The sequence below is a fragment of the Myotis davidii genome, unplaced genomic scaffold (assembly GCF_000327345.1).
Source record: "Myotis davidii unplaced genomic scaffold, ASM32734v1 scaffold265, whole genome shotgun sequence".
NCBI lineage: Eukaryota > Metazoa > Chordata > Mammalia > Chiroptera > Vespertilionidae > Myotis > Myotis davidii.
In genome coordinates, this window is record NW_006296627.1 from 4,397,724 (window position 1) to 4,420,433 (window position 22,710).

At 49.7% G+C, this 22,710-nt stretch overlaps 1 protein-coding gene across 1 annotated transcript in view; it reads right to left on the bottom strand.

Annotated features, from left to right (window-relative positions):
* Positions 1–22,710, bottom strand: part of LRP4 (LDL receptor related protein 4) — a 60,366-nt gene that overhangs the window by 25,992 nt on the left and 11,664 nt on the right. The window contains exons 2-16 of the mRNA XM_006772331.2: positions 10,024–10,170; positions 8,557–8,673; positions 8,154–8,267; positions 7,660–7,776; positions 7,193–7,321; positions 6,890–7,009; positions 6,129–6,254; positions 5,417–5,542; positions 5,091–5,225; positions 4,570–4,695; positions 3,993–4,223; positions 2,722–2,878; positions 1,637–1,854; positions 1,321–1,497; positions 829–951 (exon numbers count right to left, since the gene is read on the bottom strand). Coding sequence (XP_006772394.1) covers positions 829–951; positions 1,321–1,497; positions 1,637–1,854; positions 2,722–2,878; positions 3,993–4,223; positions 4,570–4,695; positions 5,091–5,225; positions 5,417–5,542; positions 6,129–6,254; positions 6,890–7,009; positions 7,193–7,321; positions 7,660–7,776; positions 8,154–8,267; positions 8,557–8,673; positions 10,024–10,170 — 2,163 coding nt within the window. The remainder of the gene's footprint in view (positions 1–828; positions 952–1,320; positions 1,498–1,636; positions 1,855–2,721; positions 2,879–3,992; positions 4,224–4,569; positions 4,696–5,090; positions 5,226–5,416; positions 5,543–6,128; positions 6,255–6,889; positions 7,010–7,192; positions 7,322–7,659; positions 7,777–8,153; positions 8,268–8,556; positions 8,674–10,023; positions 10,171–22,710) is intronic.

Here is a 22,710-nt window from a genome sequence, read left to right on the forward strand (position 1 = left end):
ACAACAGAATGCAGGGAAACTAGGCTCTCCATCAGTGTGTGCTGAGTAAGTATTGCCCCTATTCTTCTGAATAGTTTCCCTCATCCCTGAAAGGATCCAGATCCCACGAGCAATTTGATTTTAGCCAGAGATAAGAGGGCCAGTGGGTACATGGCGGTAAGTAAGGGAAGCTGCTGGGGTGTGTGGAATTCCCCCAGACCCCTTGCTGGTGGTGCCACATGCCTGCATCACTCCTCTCTGGACTATTCTTAGGAAAAGTCACCTGTGGCTCTGAGCTAGACAGGTCCACCCTCTCAAGGCAAGGGCCCTGCAAGAGCTTAAAGGAAGACAAAGTAGCAGTTCAGGGAGTGACCAGGGAGTCCCATTGTCTTTCTCTGTTAGGCACATATTTGTCCAGGGCCTGTGTATACGGGGCATCATCAGAGTCCTAATCTTGGCTCTCTGGTTTAGGGGCTGAAAAAAACTCTTTAACAGGGTAAGGCTAAAGGTAAAGAGATAGGAAACCATTCCCCTGCTTTCTAGAAGGGCCTCGGACCCTCTTGCTGCCTATAGAAAAAGTATCCTACCTGGTGAAATGATACAGAAGCCTGGTTGCAGGTATTCATACTTGACTGGGTGGTGTCACTGAAACTTTAGCAACTACTACTGGGCCCTCAGACCTCAGCTTTGGCCCAGAAGCCCTTGGCCTCTTATGTTCTTCCTCTCCAGGGGCTACATGAGGAGCCTGGCTCCTCCCCATAACAGGCAATCCTTTAAACTCATATCCCTGTTCCTTCCACCCCCCTCACACGCCACATCCATTGAGGCAGGTGCCCCAGACCCACTTACTCTGGGCACAGGCATGGCTGCTGATCTTGCGGAAGCCAGTGGGGCAGGCACAGGTGTAGTTCTGGCCACTGGGTAGACACAGGTGGGTGCAGCCTCCATTGTTGTCCCCACAGCGGTTTTTCCCTGCTCAAAGAGCCCAGAATAAGAGGGTCAGGTAAGACTAAAGGTGGGCCCAAGGCTAGGGGTTTGGCTATGGTGTGTGCTCCCTGGAGGGAGGAACTATATCTTACTATTTTTTGTATTGGCCTCAGCTGTGAGCTGTGGACCCCTGACACACAGGAGACGCTCTATAAATGCTTGCATGAATTAGATAGGGACAGGGAAACTGAATGAGTCTTTCATGAATCTTGGTGTTGTACCACCCTAAATGTCCAGCAGAGGGAGGAATTAGCCCACGTCAGTGCCAACCTCAAATTTCCTGGCCAGAAACAATGGCAACTGTGACAGGTGCAGGGAAGGTTCTCAGGCTCACCAGGTGGGCAGTTTTTTTACCTGCAGGCTGGCGCTGGGGGTGCAAGGTGTGGATGTCCATGGGGAAGTGGAGTTTGTTGCGAATGATCTCCTGGTTCTTGCCAGTAAATTTGTTAGCACTATTGATGCTCTTGGTGTGCCAGTCCGTCCAGTACAGGCTGTCTTCGAACACTGTGATGGCAAAGGGGTGCGGGAGGCCTGGGGAAAGTCCAAGAGAACCTCAGTCCAGACATGGCCTGCGTGGCCCCTGCACCAATCTCCCCCTCTGCCAAGGCGCCAGGCAGCCAGGATGGGGAAAGGAGGATGAGGGACGAAGGAGAGGGAGGAAGGACCTCACCTTGGCTAATGACAGCCTTGCGGTGACTCCCATCCAGATTGGCCCTCTCGATGACATGGTGCTTAGCATCCACCCAGTACATACGATGCCCGGCATAGTCAATGGTGAGGCCATTGGGCCAGAAGAGATGGGTATCGGCGATGATGCGGCGTCCAGACCCATCCATGCTAGAGGCTTCGATGCGGGGGGTGTTACCCCAATCTGTCCAGTAAATGGTGCTGGGATGAGAGAAAGGGACACTGAGAAACAGGCAGTAGAGGCTTGGTAGGTAACTGGGAGAGTAATAGGCAAGGGGCTTTTTATCCAGTAAACACCAGGGGCCCCAACTGGCAGGAGATACATTTTGTTTGGTCAGGAGAGTGTTTTTTAACTGTTTTAATTTAAATGTCTCTAGATAGGGCCTTTAGTCATTAAGCAAATTTTTGTTTGCAATGTCTGCTATGGAGAGGGCACTATCTTAGGCACTGGGAGTGCAGCAGTGAACAACAGACAAAAAATTCTAACCCTCATGGAATTGACCATCTAAGGTAATATTAGAACAGGGGCTTCTCTATCAAACTCTCCACAACTGTCTTTTGTATTTTATACACACAGACACACACACACTTTCTAAAATTGGTGACCTACAACTGTAGGATCTTAGGAGACACTCCCCTCAATTGACTGCATTGAATTTTCAAAAGCCAGAGGCTAATAACTTCCATTTCAGAAGACTTTTCTTCTAATAATAAAGTTATTATTAATTAGCTGAACCTTATGAGCTAATCATAAAAAAGTAAACACCTACAACTTAATTAATGTGTTATGCCATTTACAATTCATCATCTCATGTAATCTCCACCCAGCTAAGAGGTAGGTATGCTTCTTATCACCAATGTAGACATGAGTAAATGGAGGCCGAGAGAGATAAACTAACTACCCTAAGGCCATACAACCAGCTATTGCAGAGCCAGGACTCAAACCCACGTGTGCCTGGGTGCAGAGTCCATGCTCTTAACACCCAATAAAGTCTGGCCCACATGGCCTGGGAACTGTCCCTAGAGGTTGCAAGAGGGATTTAGGAACTTGAGACACAACTCACTCACCCCTCCATGGGGTGCAAGGCAATGGCCCGAGGCTTCTCAAGGTTCTGCCAAAGCAGCACCTTCCGGTGGGCCCCGTCCAGGTTGGCCACCTCTATCCTTGATGTCCCTGAGTCGGTCCAGTAGAGTTTGTCGTGGACCCAATCCACAGCCAGGCCTCCTGGGAGGAAGAGGCAGCAGGACATTGTTAGGGATCTGGCCCGGGTTATCTGTGCCAGAGTAACAAGAGCAAACTCTGGCACGAAGCAGTTTCTTGGGCCCGGCAGCGTATTAATCATTTTACATACATTTACATACATTTAGTCAGCACAGCAAGGCTGTGAGCTGGCTACTGTCACCCCTGAAGGTGAAGAGAGTGAGGCACAGGAAGTCAAGCAACTGCTACAGGTCCTGCATTTCCTCCTCTCAGCCAACCCTGTTCCACTTCCTGAACTCTGGCTTCCTCAACACCTGAGGGTCCTACACTGCACTGGCTTCCTGAACCACCCAAGGGGCCTGCACTGCACTGGCTCAGCGATTTGCAAATCGTAGCTTAGGCAGTTCAGAAGTTCCATCATTTGAGTCAACTGTGCTCGATACTGAATTCCAACCCACTTCACCTGCTAGTACAGTGGCCCGAAACTGCCAAGTGAGCTGTGATTTTTTTCATCTGTAGACATTTGGATCTATTTATCTGGTTCAATCAGAATACATATATATATATATACACACACACACACACACATATATATATATGACTTCAGAGAGGAAGGGAGAGGGAGAAATAGAAGTATCAATAATGAGAGAGAATCATTGATCCGTTACTTCCTGCACACCCCCCACTGGGAATTAAACCAGCAACCTGGGCATTTGCCTTGACTTGGAATCGAACTGTGACCTCCTGGTTCATAGGTTGCCGCTCAACCACTGAGCCATGCCAGCCAGGCAATCAGAATACTCTTAATACCAAGCAATCAAAATGAATTTCAGAATTAAGCTGGATGCCAAACTGATATAGAAATTTAACTGTCATCCATAAGGCTCTAATTTCAAATGATTGCATTCATCACACTGGTCTCATTATTCTAACTCATTAAGCTCAATAACAAGCAATGACATAAATCTGAACCTATAACATTAAAGTATACTAACAAATGTTATCAATATTAGTTCCATACAAAATTTCACTGGAAGAAAAGATGTTCTGCTGCCCAAGGTTTGCAAATCTCTAGCCTGATCCTTCCATGGTTACTTCCCACATGGTGTGGCCCACCCCACAGAGCCTGGTTCCCTACCTGGGCTCTCGAGCCCCGTAGACACAACCTCCTCCACGTTGCTACCATTGAGGTTGGCCCGCAGGATCCGGTCCAGGGTGACATCTGACCAGAAGACAAGCTCATGCCGGTGGTGGAAGTCAAGGGCGATGGCATTCTCCAGGTTGTTGAGCAGCAGTGTGTACTCGGAGCGGTGCGGCAGCACCTGCCGGATGTCGATGCGATTGGCGAACAGTAGCACAGGCTCCGGCCCTGGGACATGGCATAGAAATGGGGCCCCCACTGGGCTCCAGAGCTGCACTCTCAGCATGCACCCCAGCTTCTGGGCTGACAGATGGCACCCCTGGTCCATTAGGGCATGTCCCAAGCTGCCGGCATCAGTGCTAAAAATGGGGGAGCTTCTAAAGTATACTCCCCCAGCCCAGCCCACCAGATCCCACCCCAGCAAGGCTTTTGGAGGGCCCAACATGCACCTCACAGCTCCATTTTCCTGAGTTGAAAATATTTCTAGCTCTCAGCAAATTACTGAGCACTGGAGCACCTGGCTGTCTCCACACTCAGACTTCTACCCACCCAGCCAAATGCCAACAGCCCTTACCCAGAGCCTTGCAGCTGCGCCGGTCAGGCCGGAGTTCGTAGCCGGCCTCGCACCAGCACTGGAAAGCCCCTTCGCTGTTGGTGCAGACCTGGCTGCAATACCCTTCCTCGGCACATTCGTTCACATCTGTGGGGAGCGGGAAGGCCAGGAGCTCTTTTTTCTGCCATCCTCACGCCCCCACGCCCTGGCTGACTAGTTGCTTCCCTGCCCACATGGCCATCTATTTTCTAGACCTGGTGGGAAGGCTAGATAACAAGTGGTTAAAGGCTTCAAAGTCATGCAGACCTGGGCTGGAATCCCAACTACTCACACCAGCTCTGTGGCCTTCAGTAAGTTACCTAACCTCTCTGAGCTTCCGTTTCCCCATGTGTGAAGTGGAAGGGACAATCCCTACCTCTTACGGTTATTGTTATGATGAAATGAGGTCATGTCCGTCAAATGTCTGACCCATGGAAACACAGCTGCCTGTCTGCCACCCCTGCCCAGCATCCTGGCCCTGTTCCAAACCAGTCCCAGCTCACCCTGGCACATGTGCCCGTCCTCTGTGAGCCGGTAGCCGGTGTGGCAGGTACACTGCACTGCCCCCCGCACCATCTGGCACTTCTGGGAGCAGCCACCGTTGTTCACATTGCAGTTCTCCTCACCCGTCCGGGGCCCTGTGCCAGCCAAGCCAGAGATGGGAGTTGAGCCCAGAATCCTCCCCCAGAGAGCCAACTTGGCATTCCACCTGGACCACGAAGAACAGCTCCCGAGGCTGCTGGAGTCCTGGGGGAGGATTCTCTTTGAACTGCATGGGTGGGGTTCAGCCACAAACCATGGGCCAGGCCCGCCCACTGGGGACACTCACTGCAATTCTGCTGTGGGCTTTCGTCGCTGTTGTCACCACAGTCATTGACCCCGTTACACAGCTTCCTCTGGCCAATGCAGCGCCCGTTCCAACACAGGAACTGGTCCGAGGCACACTGGGGGCTTCCTAGAGAAGAAGGGAGGGAAGGCCCGAGGGAGGGTCAGGTCACAGCAGGGCAGGGCTTGGGTCAACAAAAGGATGGGAGCCTGTCATTTTCTAAGGCGAGCTGGAGACAGATGAGACTCAAGGTGGGAGGGCCGGGGTCCCAGGCAGGAAACAGCTCAGACAGGGCTGGCTAAATGTCTGCATTCGTTTTCTCCTCAGGACACCACGGGGGGTGGTGAGGATGTGGGACAGAATGAGGGTGTATCTGTGTGCCCGGCACCTGGCGTGGCTAGGGGAGTGGGGGTGGGACTCTCAGCCACAGAAAGCAGTCCTTGCTCACTAGGCCAGCGCATCAGGCTCTGGCTGAGAGGCGAGTGAAAATCATAGCCCTGATATTGTGTTACAGGCCATAAGGCCGCAGGTCAACAAATGCACCTGGATTTGACACTGGTAACTGAGGAAGGCAGGAAAAATCCCGGCCGTGAGCAAGATTGACTAAAGCAGCACCTTGGCCCAATTGGAATAGCGGCTATAACACCCTCTTTCTGCCTGTCCTTCACCCCAATTATAGGCTAAGGGGTCTGGGGGGGCCCCTGGGGGACTCTACCTGTGTTCTCACAGTTCTCTTCATCACTGTTGTCTGCACAGTCATCCTCCCCATCACAGCGCCAGGACAGGCGGACGCAGCGGCCTGACCGACAGCGGAACTGTTCGGCTGTACACATGGAGGTGGCTGGCAAAGCAAAGGCCCAGTGAAAGGCTGGCCCTATTTCAGCCCGACACACCACCCTGCCACCCAAAATTGTTCTTTATGCCACTATTCCTTTAAAAAATATATATATATATTTTATTGATTTCAGAGAGGAAGGGAGAGGGAGAGAAACATCAATGATGAGAGAGAATCATTGATCAGCTGCCTCCTGCATGCCCCTACTGGGGATTGAGCGCACCACCCCAGCATGTGCCCTTGACTGAAAGTAAACCCGGGACCCTTCAGTCCATAGGCCAACGCTCTATCCACTGAACCCAACCAGCTAGGGCCATGCCACTCTTCTTGACACCAGTGTCCTAGCTGGCCTATGGGGCATCTTGGTATGAATTAGAAAATGGTGCTATTGTCTCAAGACACTTTACTGCCATCTGCTGGAAAACGGCCATGATGCATATATAAATCTATATAAGTACAGAACATATGTCTATGACTGGCATCCGTTTGGACATGGCGCCTCTGTGCAGTGCACAACCTACACAACTGTACTTGGTGGTTATGTCTAATCCGTCTTCAGGCTTTGTTGGTGGTGGATTCTTTGGCTCCACAACCCCTCTCCCTGCTTCTAGCTCAGACCTTCAGCGCTGTCCCCCACTCACTGCAATTGCGCTCGTCAGATTGGTCATCACAGTCTGCATCGCCATCGCAGCGCCAGCCTGCATTGATGCACAGGCCACTGTCACACATGAACTCCCCAGAACGGCAGGGCTGGTGGGAGGCTGGGGAAACACATCAAACCAGTCTGTGCACCGTGTCCCGTAGCAGACCAGAAAGCCACAGCCCTAGCATTCTGGCTGGCCCCGTCTCTGCCCCCCTTGTGCTCCTGCCCCAGCTGGCACCTGTGCCTTGCCAACCCGGCCTGGCCTCCTCCCTTCCTCCGCCCAGCTGACTAGAGCACTCACAGCAGTCAGACTCGTCAGACCAGTCTCCGCAGTCATCATCGCCATCACAGTGGTAAATGTCGAGGATGCAGCGGCCGTAGGCACACTGGAACTCTTCCAGGTTGCAGGGGGGTGCTGGCACTGCTGAGGCTGGAAGGAAGGCAGGGGTAGGGTAGGGAGGGGCATACACTCAGGTCTGGGATGAGGAGGGGGCAGGATGTGCAGGCAGAGTGTCTTCCTCAAGTGAGATGTAACCAGGCTTCATTGAAGATGGCCCTTATAGGCTCCCATATTCAGGTGGACCAAAAGGAGGCCTCCCTTCCCTTCTGGGGAACCTGCTTCCATCCAAGCTCAGTCTAGGAGGAGCTGCTTCTTAAGAACCCACTCTCCTTGCCCACTATCCATGCACCCCTCAGCCTGGCCCTCAGCCCATGTGACAGAGCCCTCTGCCATCCCAGCCCAACAGCTTGAGGTCTGGGGCCACTCACGACAGCTCTCCTCGTCAGAGCCATCTTTGCAGTCGGTGTCACCGTCACAGTACCAGTGCTCAGCAATACAGCTTCCATCGCTGCAGCGGAATTCCTTGTCAGAGCACTTGCGCATGTCTGGGGGATGCAATGGGACAGCAATCCTGAGGGAGCCCTACAAGCAACCCTCTTAACCTCCTCCCCGACTCTCACCCTCACTGATCCTGGGGAGGTCTGACTTAGCCAGCAAGACACCACAGATTCGGTGCAGACTCTCTGGGGAAAGCTGAGGCCCTAAAGAGACCGGGCCTCAGGCTCCTGCTCTGTGGTTGCTGGGGGTCTGGAATGCTCCGCCACTCCCCCTGCCCCCTCGCGGCCTCCCCCTTGCCTTCCTCCTGCTACTCCAGACACACTGGGCAGTTCAAGGTTGGGGCAGTACTTGAGTCACTGCTGTGCTCTCCTCCCATGGCCAGGCCATCCACCACCACTTGTCTGCCTCACAGGTCACCACTCACCACACTGTTCATCGCTGTTGTCCCCGCAGTCATTGTCACCATCACAGTGCCACAGGCTCCGGATGCAGTAGCCGTTCTGGCAGGGGAACTCGTCCTCTTCACACTCCCGGGGGGCTGTGGGCAGAGCAGTCAGGCTGCTGCAGGCAGTGGGGTCAGGGCCTGGGACCCCAACAGATAGCCATGCGAGCAGAGCAGTCAGGCAGCTCCAAGGCTGCCCCGGGGATCAAGAGCAGGTGGCTGTCTCGTTGGGGGGTGGGGAGAGGACCTTCTCTGACCACTAGAGGAGGCGACGGAACAGGACCAAGAGCTGAAGACCTGGGCTGTATAGGCCTGGGGACATCACTTTCTGATTGAAAATCCCCGCCCAACAGAGCCTGACGGAGCCCACCCGGCCAGCACTCACGACAGTCCTGTTCGTCTGAGTCATCCTCGCAGTCGTTGTCCCCATCGCACACCCAGGAGCGGCGGATGCATTTGCCATTGTCACAGTGAAAGTCAAGAGGGGAGCAGGTGGGCAGCACTGAGTCCCGGGGAAAAAGAATGGAAGAAGGAATCAGTGTGGTATCCTTATTCAGGCAGACTCAACAGGGCTGTCTGAGTTACAGTCCTTCTCCAGATGCCTGTGCCTGCCCCGAGCCAGCCGATGGAGAAGCTGAGCAGAAACTGTAGCAAAGAAGTGAGAGTATTAGCAGGGCAGGGTGGTGAGGGGCTCACGAGGCAGAATAGCCCAAGGAACTCAAAACCACTAAGAAAGCAGTAAGAAGAACACGCGCAAGAGAAAGAAGTGTATTTTTTTTTCTTTTCTCTTGTTAAATGATGATTGACACATCTGAGCTCAATTTCCAGTTCTAGAACTCATTACTTATCACACTGAGCAAGTCGAGTCCTCCCTCTGAGCGGTAGGTTCTTCAACTGCACAATGGGGATAATTATACTCCGCTCACAGAGGGCTCGTGTGAAAGTGCTACATGAAAGTGAGCCATTTACCATCATCACAATTAGCTGAAATGGTTAGTGGTAATAAGGTCCAGATTGTAGTTTCATTCTTATTAGGCTAATTAGCCACCTTCAGACATACGTGCCGCAGGTTGCACCCCTGAACCCAGACAACTGACTCAGCAGTGCTATTTCTATACACCAAGACAGGGCCCTCTAGCCTGTTGTGCACATGTTATTACACTAGAGGAAAAGAGAGACTTAAAGAGAATATAGTTCTTACAAAGTTTACATTATTGAAAAAGATGTGATTATACAGGACATTAAATGAGAAATGAATAATCTACATTAGTATATCGCATGCACATTAAAAATGCACAAACATGCAGTACACATACACCTATTCACATACAGAGAGATCTATTTAAAGAGACTACCTGTAGTTCCAAGGGTGTTTTCCTCTATACTGACTTCAAAGTTTGTTTGTTTGTTTTTAAAATATACTTTTATTGATTTCAGAGAGGAAGGGAGTGGGAGAGAGAGATAGAAACATCAATGATGAGAGAGAATCATTGATAAGCTGCCTCCTGCATGCCGCACATGGGATTGAGCCTGCAACCTGGGCATGTGCCCTGACTGGGAATCGAACCGTAGCCTCCTGGTTCATAGGCGGATGCTCAACCACGGAGTCACGCGGGCCTGGCTCAAAGTTTGTTTTACTGGATGTGTATCTATGGAAACTAGGGAAAACAAGGCCTAGAGCCATATATATTGTTGGGAAACCACCCATCTGTCATATCTATCAGCCTCACAAGAATCCAAAGATCTGAGCCTGACGCAGCTGATGCGCAGAGAACGCCATCAGACTTGTCCTAGCTCCCCTCCCCGGGTCCCTCTTCTACCACTTCCCACCGTCCAGTGGGAAGATTCTTACTGCATCCATCCTCATCGCTGTGGTCCCCGCAGTCGTTGTCTCCATCACACTGCCACTGGGCGGGGATGCAGGTACACTCGCCGAGGGCGCTCACTGCACAGGTGAAGTGGCTCCGACCACAGGCACACTCGGGGTTGCTGGCTAGGCCTAGGCAGGGAGAAAAGGAAGCAGTGAAGGCTCAGTTCTCACCCAACCAAAGCCCATTCCAGGGAAGAAGGTAGAGGAGCCAAGTCTGGGACCACAGTCTCCCAGGTGGACATGGTGACACTGAAGGGAGACGCAGACCACGGAAGCATGACTTCCTTTCCTCCAGGCACAAATGGTCAAGAAGATACCCTCTGACTCTGGTCTGACAAATAGTCCAGGTACCCCCTTGCACGACAGGCTTCCTCACGTGGCACCCACAAAGACTCAGAGACAAATGGTGTCACCAGGAGAGTTGGCGCTTTGGGGATAGAGGAGCAGGGGACAGAAGGGGTGATGCAGATGCGACCTCCAGGTCCTTCCCTTCCAAACGAGGTTGAGATATAGATGCTTTTGCCTCTGAGCAGCACCAGGCCCTTGGTGTGGGCCAGGGAGTGCAAGAAATACGAGTGGAATTAAAATGCTGGACCCTTTGTGGGATAAGGAATTCACAGGGAAACTACTGTGAGTCCCCCAGTCAGAGCCCACTTTTGAGACGGGAAACCACTTTTGAAAAGGAGGAGTGGGGCCCAAGGAGAGAGGGATCAGGCCACCTCAGGACACAGCAAGTGGAGCCACTCCGAGCTTTCCTGTCTATGGGATAGGACACAGCCTGGAGGCAGGATGGCAGGGGCAGCCCCTCCCCCAGCCTCAGCAGCACGCAGCTGGGCTTCCCCATTGAGCCTTGAGCTATCTGCCTGGCCAAGTCCCATGACCGGCTGCTGTGCCCCCTCCCCAGAATGCCCAGCAGGATGCCCTCGGATGGCGTGTGAATGGCTCAGTGCCCCCTGCTCCAGCCTCAGCTGGAACAAAGGGTTCTGCCAGGGTCACTCTCCCCCTCCCAGCATTCATCTACCCGCTGGGCTGCTGCAGCTGGGAAAGAAGGGGGCCCCCCCTCATTGCTCATCTCTCCCCCTTGCTTTCTTCTCCCCTTCCTCCCCTCAAGCCGGACTGGAGCAGGAAAGGAGTCAGCTTCTAAATTCCCACCCCTCTTCCTTTCCTATTTACCTAGCCAGCCTCTCTATCTTGGCTCATCTCCTTGATGTACACCCTCACTGCACGTTACAATCACTCAGCCTGGCTTAGAGCTTAGGATCTGGAACAAAAGAGTGTACTGCTAGATCCTCCAAAAGCAAGGAGAGCCCTTGGCCCCTTCCTCTCCATTTTAACCCCAAGGGTGAGTGTGAGCATAAGGCAGGGTTTCTAACCTAGATGAATATATGGATGGATGGATGGATGGATGGATGGACGGATGGACGGATAGATGCATGGATGGCATGGGCATCAGTGAAGCCCTGAAATTACAGGCAAAATGTACATTTCTGGAGTAAGGAACCACAGCCCTCATCAGATCCTCAACTGAGACCTTGCCCTCCCCCTCCACATGCTGAGAATCAGCTGCCCTGGGAAAGATGCAGGATTTCCTGTGGAAACAAAGGAATCCATTTGAGACGTGCAGCACCTCCACATCTCACGGAAAACCTTACTCCAAGCCCAGCGTCCCTGTCTCTCCAGGTCTCTCTGCAAGTGCACCACAGAGGACTCTTCCCCAGGGAAGCTGAAGACCCAGCTGCCCAGTCCCACAGGCTTGGGCCCATTCTGAGAGCTCTGAGAAGGGAGGGATGGGGGCTTTTTTCACTCAGATCCTGAGCCCCAGAGCCTGAGGAACTTTTGTAGTGTGGCCAGCTCATCAAGGCTATAGGCACTACGTTAGGGGACTTTGGCTGGATGAAATAGCAAAGGCTAAGGATTCCAGAGGACTCCATGCTGCGGGGCTCTCCAACACGCTGACCCCCTTCATGGCGGCGAGTGGAGAAGAGGGAAGATCAGGCTAGCCTTCCAGGGAGGGGCATCTGGCAATGCATGATGACATTTCTGGTTGCCGTGATTGGCGGTATTTCTGGCATTTAGTGGATAAAAGCCAGGGATGCTGCTAAATATCCTACAACGTACAGGACAGGCTCTACAACAAAGAAATTATCTGGCCCAAAATGTCAATAGAGGTTAAGAATTGCTGCTAGCTACACACAGCAGGAAGTGGGGCTGTACCAACAAGGAATTCAGGGTGAGGGGGTGACAAGAACAGAGGAGGAGGGAGAAATTGGGGGGAGGGGAGAGTGGAAAAGCACTGGACCTGGAGCAGACGGACCTGGGTTCCCCTGACCAGCTGTGCGACCTTGTCCAAATCACTTAGCTTCCTAAGCCTGTTTCCTCGTTTGTAAAAACAAAAAACCACAGATTGGACAAGAAGATAAATGTGAAAGAAGCTGACCTCATGCCTTGGAGCATCAAAGATGCTTAGTAAATGCATGTGTGGGGATGCAGAGGCTAAATTTCCCCAAAAGGCCTGGTTTTTAAGAACAGGGAGAGCAAGAACAGCAGTATCCTGGTGCTGCAGGCAAGTCAGGGGAATACTGAAAGAAAAGAGGAGCCTTCAGCGCTCCCCCCTCCTCCGGCTTCTTTTTAGGGCCCCACCCCCACCTTTGTCTGAAAAATAGCAAAAGTCCTGATTTCCCGTGCAAACGTCAGGAACAAAGCATTCCATCGGGTGGGCATCCAGTCAGTTGCAGGCGGCTGAAGAGTGGCGACTTCTGCATGTCAGAGCAACATCTGAACGGCAGCACGTGAAGGCCAGGCAGCCACCGGCCAGGCAAATCCTTGGCTTGGGCATTCATACAGTAAACAGACATATTATACTGCAAGAAGTCAGCTCTTCTGGACAACTGCTACCCCTCTGGGATCCCCGGAGGTGGAATTCTGGCTTTTCACTCAAGTCCTGGCTGTGATTATAAAGGACAGTGTTTAACCCTTTTTAGCCGAAAGAATGGTGAGTGGAAAAGGGAAACAAATGGCTGCGGGTGGCAAATCGCAGCACTCATTTTAAGAAGCATTAAGTCAGAAAACTCAGCGATGCTTCTGGCCTGGAAAGATACTGGCCAGCCACACTGCAGGCTCCCATTGGCGTCCAGGGTGTGGGGCCTCCCACCTAACGCAGTTCAACAAGGAGATCTCTCCCCAGAGCGTGCACTATCCCTATCATCAAGACATTCAGTTTTAGGAATACAATGTGCTCCTAGGGCCTTCCTGAAAGCTTAACTGAAATCTCAGCCCTCTTACCAATTTCTCACTGTACTCTTTTGTAGGAAAGAAGGGAAACGTCCCTCTGGTATACCAGACTGTGTACAGTGTGAGAGAGCACAGATTCTGGAGTCAGAAAGACTAGAGTTCAAATTCCGGTTCTACCATTAACTGTCACACTGTGAGCAAGTTAATTATTGCCTCTGAGCCTCAGTTTTCTCATCCATAAGAGTGATAATAGTTCCACTGTAAAAGGTTTTACAAAGATTCAATAACTCATGTAAACTGCCTTGCACAGGGCTGGCACACCTCAAAAGCCTCATAATAATACAACCAGCATTTCCCGAGTACTCACCAGGTACCCTAAGCACTTTCCTAAGTGCTTTTCATGCGCTATGTCATTGAAAGCTTTCAACAACTCAAGGAGGTGGCACTACTGTTATTATCATCTTTACAGTTGAGGACACTGAGCCTCAGAGAGGTGGAGTCCATCAGTAGGTCTCACAGGTACTGAGGGGGGAAGCCAGCATTCACACCCAGGCAGGTCAGTTCCAGAGCCACTGCTCTTAGTGTCTCCATTATACCGCCTTCCAATAATGGTATTGCTATTATAAGAATTTTTCAAAACCCTTTGGTTAAAAAAGGGGATTTACAACACTGAGATTTCTGGGTCCTTCTCCTTTATGCATTCTTGATTAGCAAATAGGTCATGCATGTATGGATCTCAAGCAGTGACCTCTCCTGGTTACTTCTAAGGCCAAAGACCAATTTCCCTTGCCCTCAGGTAAAGAAGTGGAGCAGAGACAGTCTGGAGCTCCAGTCCTTTGAACCAGTGCCTCAGTGTTGTGTTGGTTCAGAAAGGAACAGGGCTCTGACAACAAACAATTACATTTTGTTGTTTTTCTTTACAGCTTACAAGCTTACTTTTGCATACACACTTGCATTCTTCTGTCATCATTATAACAGCCCTGAGTTAGTTCCTGTAGTGCCCATTTAACAGAGAAGGCCACCTGCTTTGGCCAACGTTATGGGGCGAGTAGGACAGCCAGGATGCTAGCCCCATTCTGACCCTTAGACAAGCATTCGTCTCTTCATATGATCTCAGAATCTGGACTTTCAATAAGCTTCCCGACTTACACGGATGCACAGTCAAGTTGGAGAGGCGCTGCTCTCCACCATCCCACAGAATGCTCGGCTGAAGGGGGACCACACCTGTCACTTGGACAGTGACTACACAGCCACAGAACAGCTTTTTCAAGTTGAACCGGAGATGAGACGCTTAAGGAGTGTCCTGCGAGTGCTGGAATGAGACGGCTCCCCCGGTGTAGAAGGGATGACAGTGGGAAGGGGAGGGATCATTACTCATATAAGTGACGGATGTTTTTCTTATTTTGTTGTTGTTAGTCCTCACTGGAGGACACTTCTTCCATTGATTTTAGAGAGAGTGGAATGGAGGGGGGAGGGAGAGAGAGGAGAAAGAGAGAGAAACATTGATGTGAGAGAGCCACATTAATCAGTTGCCTTCCCCATGCACCCCCAATTGGGTTGGGGAACCTGCAACCCAGGTATGTGCCCTTTGACTGGAAGGAATTGAACCTGGGGCCTTCGGTTCTCGGGCTGAAGCTCTAACCACTGAAAATGCCAGCCAGGGCGGATGTTTTTCTTATAACATGAAGCTCTCCTCTCTTTTCCTGTCCACTAGTGGCAATAGTGAGGATATAACCTTATTTGATGAGGGTAAGTTATATGAAATGACCCAAAACTACATCCAGGCCAATTGAGGGACCAATTCACTGATTTTGGCTCCTGGGGCAGCTAAATCAATAAGCTACCCATCACTAAAAGGGATGACCATGTAGCAAGACAAAACTGACAACTGAAAGGAATGACAGCAAAGAACCACATGGAAATGGATCTAACCTTGTCCAAGAGATACGTGGAATCTGGAGAAAGCTGGTGCCTATCAACAGTCCCTTTTTGAAAGGATGGAGCTTGCACAGAAAATATCAGAAGCAACACCAAAAAAAAAAAAAAGGTAAATGTAATTGGTCCTTGTCATAAGAAATAAGAAAGCTAAAACGAGTAGAAAACATCGGAAACAACACCAAAAAGGAAGGAGGTCAGGAAATGAACCCTTTCCTGATGCTGTCCCACCTGGACCCACGTGCCCCAGCCAAATTAAAAGCCCCAACTCTGTGAGCCACGGGCCCTTTGTGCCTCCTCCTACGGTAGCATTTAGCATACTGATGGGATCATTGTTCACTTACTAGAACATTAGTCTCTTGGCAGTTCGAATTGTGTGACCTAGAGTTTTGTATTTTTATACACAGTGCATAGTTCAATGATTAGTATATAGTAGATGATCAATAGAAGTGTGTAAAATGAATAAATGTATCAATAATACATTCCTCTAGTCTAGACTCTAGAGCAGCGGTTCTCAACCTGTGGGTCGCAAACAATGAAAATACATCCCGCATATCAGATATTTACATTACGATTCATAACAGTAGCAAAATTACAGTTATGAAGTAGCAACGAAAATAATTTTATGATTGGGGGCCACCACAACATGAGGAACTGTATTAAAGGGTCGCGGCCTTAGGAAGGTTGAGAACCACTGCTCTAAAGTCTTGTGAGAGTTGCAGTCAAAGGAAAAGAGAGGCCTAGAATATCAGAAATCAAAGTAGTTATTTCCTATCCAACTTGTCAAGAAAATAGGAATCTTCTCTTTCAGATGGCTTCCTAGTCCGATCCAATTCACTCCCTTCCAAGAGTTCCTTTGCCTCTCTGTATTATCAGACTGGGATACCACCATGCTGTGACTCTATTTAGTTTTGTCCCTAGATCCTTACCTGGTAGGTTTGAAAATCTACCTGGCGAAATCTTTCCTAATAGGCCCTCTCAAAAGGCCATGCCATCAGATACCATCAGACACATGATTACTGGTCCAAGCAAGTTCAATCCTCTCTTTCCACTCAAACACAGAAAAGAAGTTCTTAATGGTCAACCTCCACTGAAGTTATGGGGCAGAAGAGCATACTGTTAAGTGCATGGGAACAAAACTAAGCTAATTCCTGGGTATCTAGCCCTAGGCACATTTTAAAATTTCTTTATACCTTACTATCTCATCAGGAAAATAGGGATAACAAGAATCCCTACCTCATATGAATGTGATGAGAATTAAATTAGTTAATTCATGAAAAGCACTTAGCACAACAATGTTTGGCACATACTAAGCTCTCAATAAACGATAGCTCTTGCTATTACTATTTTAGAATACTAGTGACATGGTGCATGGATTCGTGCACATTGAAAGGAAATTAATTAGAAGGTGGCCAGCAGGGCAGGACTGGGCAAGACCGCCGGACACGCCCTGGAGCCAACCTCCCGTGGTCCCTCCCTGGTGTCTGTGAAGTGAGCAAGTGTCCCGGCAGATATGGTCCCTTGGCCTGGCCTGCGGGGATCAGGCCAAAACCGGCTCTCTGACATCCCCTGAGGGGTCCTGGAGTGCAAGAGGGCACTCTACAAAGTTGCTGTTGTACAGGGTGTGGAATGCAAGTGTGCAATAAACCAGATTCAAGGCCGACAGTGCCCCAGCAACAACATAACCCACAGCTGAAGATGGAATCGCACAGCTCCGTGAGGAATCGTGCTCCTTTCTCTGGTTTCAGGGTGCGTCACCCAAGAACAGCAGTTCTGCCAAGTCACTGCAGCTCGGCAGCTCCTGCATTGAACATCTGCCCCCTGGTGGTCAGTGCACATCATAGTGACCGGGTGGATGGACACTTAGCATATTAGCCTTTTAGATAGATAGATGATAGATAGATAGATAGATAACTCAGAACTGTCTTATCTAGCCACACCATAACGTCAGGGCTGGAGATGTCTAAAAACCCTACTGTGTGTCACCTCAATGAGTTAAGTTGGTGGTATGACTGACTATTGGAAGAGGTGGAAGATGGTGGCAAGAGTTCTGCTTTATTGCCTTTTTCTGGAGGGCTCTCAGCACCTGGTGTCCTTCATGCTTGCCTAATTTATCATCAACCAATTCCTAGGAGGCAGCTATAGAAAAAAGCAACCTAAATTCAGAACCTAAAAGTTACAGAGCAATTAAAAAACAGATTAGTTTCCTCTTTTATAAAATGGGGATAATGATGGTACCTATTTCATAGGGTTGTTGGGAGGTTTAAATGAGATAATACATATGAAGTACCCGGTAAGCAGCTACTTTTGTTGTTATTGCAGTAGTCCCTCCTTATCTGCTGTTTCACTTACCCGCAGTCAACAGTGGCCTGAAAATATTAACTGGAAAATTCCATAAATAAACACTTCATAAGTTTTAAATTGCATGCCATTCTGAGTAGTGTGATAAAATCTCACGCCATCCGCTGCATCTGTCCAGATGTGAATCATCCTTTTGTCCAGCATATCTATGCTGTACATACAATATAATCAGATATTTTGAGAAAGAGACCACATTCACAAAACTTTTAGTATAGTGTATTGTTATCATTATTCTATTAGTAATTGTTGTTAATCTCTCACTAGGCCTAAATTATAAATTAAACTTTATCATAAGTATGTAGATATAGGAAAAACCATAGAATATATAGGGTTCAGTACTATCTGTGGTTTCAGGTATCCACTGGGGGTCTTCGAACATATTCCCTGTATCCTCTGAGAATAAGGGGGACTTCTACATTATTATTAGCCCCAACATCTCCATACAGGTCCTCAAAAGTCTACTCACCCCGCCCGTGAGCTCAGTCAACAGATTTCACAAGTGCAATAGGGCTTGAATGGAGCTGTGCTCTGTGAGGGCTGTTCAAAATATTGCTCCCGCCCGCCTATATCTCAAAACACAAGTAAGACCTCGCTTCAGGGAATAACAAATCACATCACCCTTTCTGGGAGCCTTTAAAAGCCCCCTCTACCAAAGGTAATTCTTTATGCTTTAGTATTCCCTGGGAAGGGAGGTCTGAAAACAAAGAGGCAAGCTCAACTTAAGATAAAATATGAATATTCCCCACCTACATCTTCTGGGATAGCTTTGATATAAAATATTCTGTTCTAAGTATAGGTTAAAGGGTTAACAAGTTAGGCTCTGGATTCAAATCCTGACTCAGTTACTCAGCAGCTGTGTCACAGCAAATGGCTCTGGGCCTCAGTTTCCCATCTGCCAGACACCCAACAGTGCCTACCTCATAAGTGGACCGTGAGGAGTAAATGTGATAATACACGCTATCCATTTATTGCAATGCCGGGGATACAGCAAAAGGCTGAAAAATATTAACTACCGCAGAAGCACATTTGTATTTTTCAGAGCACATGTCCCAGTTTGTGGTGCAAAACTGGTCACCAGAGGAGATCATTCCCAGAAAAGGAAAAATTCTCATTTGGGGGAGATACACTTTAGAGCCATTCACTCTTACTGCCTCTCTGAACCTGCGCTGAAACTTCTTGTTTAACCGGCCCAGGGTGAGGGGGCAGGGAGTAGAAAAAAGAGAAGGGAGCTCCCCTTTCTTACTTGCTAGACTTATGGATATTATAACCAGGTACCTGTACTTGGTTTCCAGACAGAGAAACTGTCTCTCGTCCTCATCCATGCCCAAAAGGTGGTGGCAGTCAAGCCCCCAAGGCTGGGGCCAACGTAGGGGACACTGTAGTACTTCCTCCACCCCCACTGCAGGCCTGGCTGGAAGTTGAGCTGCTGAGATTGGAGAGATCACCGGAGGCCCTGGCCCCTTTAAAGCTAGGTGTCTCTCCCAATGCCCTACTCTGTACCTGTCTGACCCTATACCCAGACAGGGGGAGGGTCCCTCTCCCCCCAAAAGGCTCTGCCTGGAGCCACGAGCTTCCCAGCCGCAGAAAACTTCCAGTGATAAATTATGCAGCAGCACCTTTGTGTCGCGGCCAGATGGGTTCGCTCCCAGTCTTTTGTTTCCGGCTGGGCTTGCAGCTCTGATCCTCCGCTCTGCACAGAGGTGAGGCGAGGAGCGCCTTTAGGCCAAGTCAGGGCTTGCAGCAAGTCCCAGCAAGGCTTTCTCAGCTGGGTCTCAGGCAGCGCCCTTCCCTTCCTCACTCTAATCTGAGTGAGCAGGGGAGCAGGGTGTTAGGGACGCTTACTGGCACAGTCAGTGCATTCAGCTGTGAGCAAGGATGGAAATGCCTACGTGCAGTGAAAGAATGAAGTTCGCTCTGAAGGGCATAAGAGGTGCCCAGGGGCACCTAGGGTGTTTGCTTCTTGCTAAATCAAAAACGCAGAACAGAAAATGGAGTCAAACGACTGCCGGGGGAGCGAGAGAATCGGCTCTTTCTCACAGCTGCTCTTGGTTACAGTCAACTTTCCACAACCCCCAGAAACATCACATCACTGGCACCAAGTTAAAAGGAAGAAACAAAGAGACAACAGGGGTCAAACTTTGGGGTGGAAGAGATGGGGGGGTGAGTCCGGGACTTGAGATCCACATCAATTATCCCTGAACACTGACAGGATTCCTCATTGAAGACGGTAGGCAGGCGGCTCCACAACAGCCCAGCCCCCAAATTGGGGCAATTACTACCTTTCGAGCTCTGGGGCCTGACTCCTTTCCCAGGCCAGTGGGAGGGACAGCTTGGAATTCTAAACTGTTCCAGCTACAAGAGACCTCAGCCAGCACCTCTCACCCCAGGTCACAGCAAACTTAGAGTGAGGGTGCCTGGCTGCATCCCTGACCCCAGGGCTTCGACAGGGAAGCTCACAGAGGAAAGCCCCATCCCCCAGGGCCTCTCCCAAGACAATCAAGGCAGAGTGGGCTCCTAGACTCACAGTACAGCTCAATGGGCCTCTTTTCTGTAAGTGTGCACAGGAGGGAACTATGTTTGGGTTTCATTATGTTTTCAAGGGGGGAAAGAAGGAGCAAGATCTTTAAAAGAATCAAACAAACAAACAAACAAACCTTCCCCCTCCCCCTCACACACAAACACACAGCTGAAATGAATTAAGGGCTGAGCCTCATTTTAGCACATGACACTAGAATAATGATTTGTTTACCTGGCTCCCACAGTCCAAAAGCAAGAACCATCTCTAATCCTCTTATGCAAGCTTGCTAACAAACAGCTAACATTTACTCAGGCCTATAGTAACACAGTAGTTGTCAGGCTCTGTAGTGAATGGTTTGAATATACTATTATTTAATTTTTACAATAATTGCATGTGATGACTTACTACTGCCCTCCCTCACACCCACCCCCATTTACAGATAAGAACCCTGAAGTTCAAGGATATTAAGTGTTTTGCACAGAGTCACCAGGAAGTACCAAGATTCAAACCCAGGTCTGCCTGTGCTTCTTAATCACTGTGCTCTGCACGCAGTGATTAGATTAGTGCTTGACAAATGTGCATTTGCAGAATGAATGAACAAATGAATGGGTATAAAGTTCAGTTTAAAGAATGCCCCATGAGTGTACTGGCGAGAAAGAACCCCACCCTGCCAGCTCTAAGCTGGAGGAAGAACAGCAAGCCCAGGCATTCATCAGAGCTATTTATAGGGCTAAACCGAGGCTCTGCCAACCGACCAGTCAGCACAAAGTCTTCCTTGGGACACTGAGTCCCACCAACCTGAGTAGGGGAGAAGGGCTTCTGATGGTGAAGGTGAGATGGCAATCCAGACACAGACTGGGGCCCAGATGCCCCATGCTCAGGCAACTGTAACAAAACTCATGGCTAAGCTGCATCAAGGAATGTAGAAACTGTGGTCGGAACAAGCTTAAGAGACCTAGTCAACCAAGGGTATGGAGCTGTCTCGTAATTATGAAATGTGCCCAATCATAATAAAAGACAAGACTACGTCTTAAAGCAGTCCCCAAAATGCTATTCCTGAACAGAAAGCCCCTAATGTTGATCTTCTCTTCAAAGCAGAAGCAACATAGCCAATCTCTCCCATTCTTCTTCTTCTTGGGGATCAAGATTAGCAGTCAATCAGTAGGAAGAGTGAGCAAAGACCTATAAAACACACCCTGTCCTCTGTGACCTCCTGTGTCCTTTGCTGATCCAGGAGATGGACATGCCCAACGTGCTCTGTATCAGACATGGCCAGACTTGGTTCCCTTGCACCTGTCATTCTTCATACCATGTGCTAGTCCCAAAGATGTTATCTGATATTCAACAGGGGCAGAAGAGGAAATCCAAAATCAGTGACAAGCCAAGCATCTTTCACAAGTCCAATAAGATCAAGGACAAGGTCAACTAAGCACCATGACAACAGCCGGGTGGGAAGGAGACAGGTCTGAGCTCCACTCTATTGCACTTGTCCTCAGGAAAAAAAACACCCTCTCCCTACCTAGTTACTCCTAGGCAGAATTTTCAACTTTCCACTTACCTGCAAGAAACCTCCAAGATAAACATGGTCTCCACTCTTCAAATGGTGGAGGGCTTCCACCTCAACCCTCAGGAGAAAAATTCCTAGGGCCTTTATCAGCACTCAGGTTTGCTTCCAAAATTTTTAAGGTTGGAGGGTTACACAGGATCAAGTCACACCCACAGGCTCTAGAAAAGCCCGAAGGACTAGCAGCATCCAAACAGAACCTTAAACTTTAGTGTCTTGAATTCAGTCCTAGCTAAGGTCACGTCTGCCTGACTGATCTACTATGACACACTGTCTTCTCCCTGAGCCCCTGGACCACAGCCTTAGGAATCTTTGTGGTGGTATTTTTGGTTGAGCAACTGCTTACTCTCACTGGTGAATCACTGAATCTGTCCCCTCCAGGCCTCCAAGGACGGCTCATTATCAAGCCAGGTGAAGGTTACATCTTCATGCCACTGACTGTCCTTACACATGCGCACAGAAAACCTCCCATGCTTAGAGGTTTTCATTGAACTTTTTGTCCTTAAAAAGAACCCGAAAGAGTTACAAAGAACCGTCCCATCCTTTTTTTTTTTTTTTTTTGGTGAAGCATTAAATACACACACTTCTCTACCCCATTCTCAATGGAGATGTAGTGTATGCAGTCTTGACAGCTCTGGAGCAGTAAAATCCTCTTGGCCCGTCTCAGCCCGGAACCTTCCAGCTCCCCTTTCCCTAGGGCAGAAGGCGACAATCTCCTCTCTGGCTTTGTTGGTATCCGTTTTAGCCGTCCTCCCCCCCACCCCCCCTTTTTTTTTTTCCAGTGCCTTGCCATTTCCCTTGATCTTTTTCAAAACTTCCTCCAGGGGGCCGAAAGGAAAGTTCCATCCCCTTCCCTTGCAGCGGAAGGGGGAAACCCCCAAAAAGCATAGCTGTCCCTTTAAGGGGCCCATGTGGTGGGAAGAGCAGCTACATTCCTACCCCAGTAGGGCCGCTGTCCCGACACGCCGAAGAGGCTGCAAATAAACCTTCCCGGAGAGCGCCCGCCCGGGAGGGGCGAGCACCGCGCGAAGGGGAACGTGGGGCGGCCAAGCTACTGCTC